At 34.8% G+C, this 2,801-nt stretch overlaps 1 protein-coding gene across 1 annotated transcript; it reads right to left on the bottom strand.

Annotated features, from left to right (window-relative positions):
* Positions 1-1,312: 1,312 nt before the first annotated feature.
* LOC134233879 (growth hormone secretagogue receptor type 1-like) lies at positions 1,313-2,422 on the bottom strand. The gene has a single exon (XM_062715933.1). It carries the CDS (start codon positions 2,417-2,419, stop codon positions 1,313-1,315), a length of 1,107 nt encoding a protein of 368 aa, XP_062571917.1. The 5' UTR covers positions 2,420-2,422.
* Positions 2,423-2,801: the final 379 nt, after the last annotated feature.

Below are 2,801 nucleotides of genomic sequence, written 5' to 3'. Positions count from 1 at the left end.
ATTAGCTTGTCTCCCTAGAATTAAGTAGCAAGCATTCTGCAATATAAATTATTTAATTTAATTAACTTTATTTTGATACGAAGATTTTTAATAATGAGAGGGTTGATAAAGGTTTTGCTTGTACCCCAGTCTTTATTGAATTTATTGAATAAAATATGTTTAAATTAGAGTTATTTTGATCGTTCAATGTTAGAACTTATCTTTGTAAATTTAAGTGACATTTTCCCAATTCCCTACTGTAATTATAGTTAATTTTAAAATAATTTTAAATAACACTGGGCCAGGAAAGATAAAGAAAGAAAAAAATTCTTTAAAATCTTCCTGCTAATAAAAAACTAGAGTCTCTGTGAGCATTGAACTCACTAAATGATACCCCCGCCTCATATATGGTTATAGTGGCAAAGCCCATGATTTGCTCTGGGAGACTAGAAATAAGTGTCAGCTCACTTGGTGGAGAGTTTCATAATAGTATAAAACTTTGGATGTTAACATTGAAGTAGCAAGGTTTTGCATGCTAGCGTCAGCCCTAGTTTCTTTATAATGGGTTGCTGTATTTAAGATACTACACATCAAATTTATTGATCCAAAGCTACACTCCCCCAAAATTAAGTTTCGACCGATTATTCGGTTAACCATATCAAAAATTTTGAATGTACCATAACTTTTTAGCAGAAATGGGAATGGTGTAACTAAAGTTTATAAGATTCATAAAGCTCAAAAAGATTGACAGAAGAAACTGTTTTCCGGACTAAATTTGAGTAATGGAGGAAAATCGGGTGTCTTTTTCCTTAGGGTACCCATCATGTTAGACAAGTTATTTATTCTAAATATCAATTATCAGGGTTTTTTTTTCAATTAGATGAACAAAATGCTTTGTTCAGTGATTTCGCAAAAAATGCACTCTAATAAAGCACTTTTTAAATCAATCTAAAGTATCTGCATAGTCTTCTGATACTTTCTGATAGAATTAGCAGCATCTGTCATTTTGGCCCGGTCGTAGATTCTAGTTTTATCATGCTAATAAGTACATTGTACTTAAAATAGAATTTATTTGTGTTTTGAAATAAGATTATATATTTTAATAATATTTCATCAGTAATGTTTTGATTTATTTCTTTGAAAACAAAGTAATAGCTGGTAATTTAGATTTATATTCCTTAAAAAAATACTCAAAACTGTATTGATATTAACCGTACAACATACACTGTATGATTGAAAAGGATAAAACTGTGTCTTATTAATATGTACAGTAAAAAAAAAGCACTCTAGGGGGGAAAAAACTAAATATGTCTCACATGCAGAGGTAATCATCTCAGTCTGAGGTGTGCTGACAAGAGGAAAAAGACGTTTCGTGACCAGAACCAACCCCACTGGATGTACGTATCTTAGTGGATTTGACCTTTGGTTTTCTGAGATGAACACGGCACAGAAACAAACGCTTCAGCTCCATCCTAAATCTTTGCCCTGTGATTCCGTAGATGAAGAAATTCACAGCATGGTTAATATACATCAGTATAAAGCTCAGTGTACGGACAAAGAGTGCCTCCGCTTGTTTTTCAGTACTTGTTGGTGTCTTCATAAGTAATTGGTAAAGTGGCCGTGGCAAAGTTGTGAAGATCCATGTAAAGGAAATGACAAGTAAGCAGATAGCCAGTTTTTGGTGATCGTAACGCATCTGTTGGTCAGTTTTGGTCATGGCTTGAAACAAGGATTTGGTCTTGACTAGGTTTACAATAATCAAAGTGTTGAATAAAAGCAATACTAACACAGGGAGAAAGGAGTACAAAACGAGATATATCCAGGGAAAAACTACACAGACAAGGTTCTGATAGGCATAGGACATACATCTAACCTGGCCGCTGGGTAATGAGTACAGTTCAGCTGTCCAGAATATATGACTGTTGATTAAGATGAAGATCATTGCAATCATTGCTGTGGCAAATTTGGCCCTCGCCAGACTGCACATCGTTGTGGCTCGAAGTGGAAACCACACAGCCAAGAAGCGCTCTACTGTAATAGCAACAATCAACCAGGCAGAAAAATGGACAAAGAAATGGGTCAGAAATATCAAGATCTTGCAGGCAGCATCACTCTGGTGTAGCAGTTCATATCCAGTTAGTACTCTAAACCAAGTTTTGAATGCACTTAGGTACAGGACTCCAGTGTCAGCCACCGCTAGTGTGGCCAAGTAGAAAAATGTAGAGGTCTGTCGCATTTCTCTTTGTACCAAGATAACAAAACTCATTACATTTCCAAATGTTCCAACAAATATGATGATAGGGAGCACATACCTTATCAAGTCTATGGCCAGAGCATAGAAAGGCTCCATTTCCAAGTCCTGTGAAAAGTAAAGTTTGGTTCCATTAATTCCCGTAAGGTTTGCTGTGAACAATGCTGTATCGTTCAAAATAGTCTCCATATTTGTAGATTTGTCTTGTAGAAATCTACATGTATTTGTTGATGCTGGATTGTCTATGAAATAATTTTTGCAGAAAATCATTCCTTATTAAATACTGGAGCTCTAATAATTATTTCAATCTTCAGAACTTAAAAAAATTCAAAAGTGAGAATTGACAGTTCGTGTCAACTCCTACGAATATGTTAAATGCACTGGTGGTCTTAGAATATTGATAAGATTATATAGTTTTCAAAGTCCATTGCAGATGAAGCGAATAGTTAATCTGTATCTGTTTAACTGCAATATGCAGCTTTTAATTCATTGCAGTTTCCAATAGCAGTTGTCAGCAGCAGCACAGTGCGAGTTGAGAGTGGAATATTTGACCCATGTTCTTTTGTTAATA

Source organism: Saccostrea cucullata, unplaced genomic scaffold (assembly GCF_032062105.1).
Source record: "Saccostrea cucullata isolate Sc308-1 unplaced genomic scaffold, CSIRO_AGI_Scuc_v1 ctg432, whole genome shotgun sequence".
NCBI lineage: Eukaryota > Metazoa > Mollusca > Bivalvia > Ostreida > Ostreidae > Saccostrea > Saccostrea cuccullata.
This window is presented reverse-complemented; position numbering and strand designations above follow the sequence as displayed.

Coding starts and splice junctions, on each gene's coding strand:
- LOC134233879 (XM_062715933.1), bottom strand. CDS start 2,419: ATGGAGACTATTTTGAACGATACAGCATTGTTCACAGCAAACCTTACG.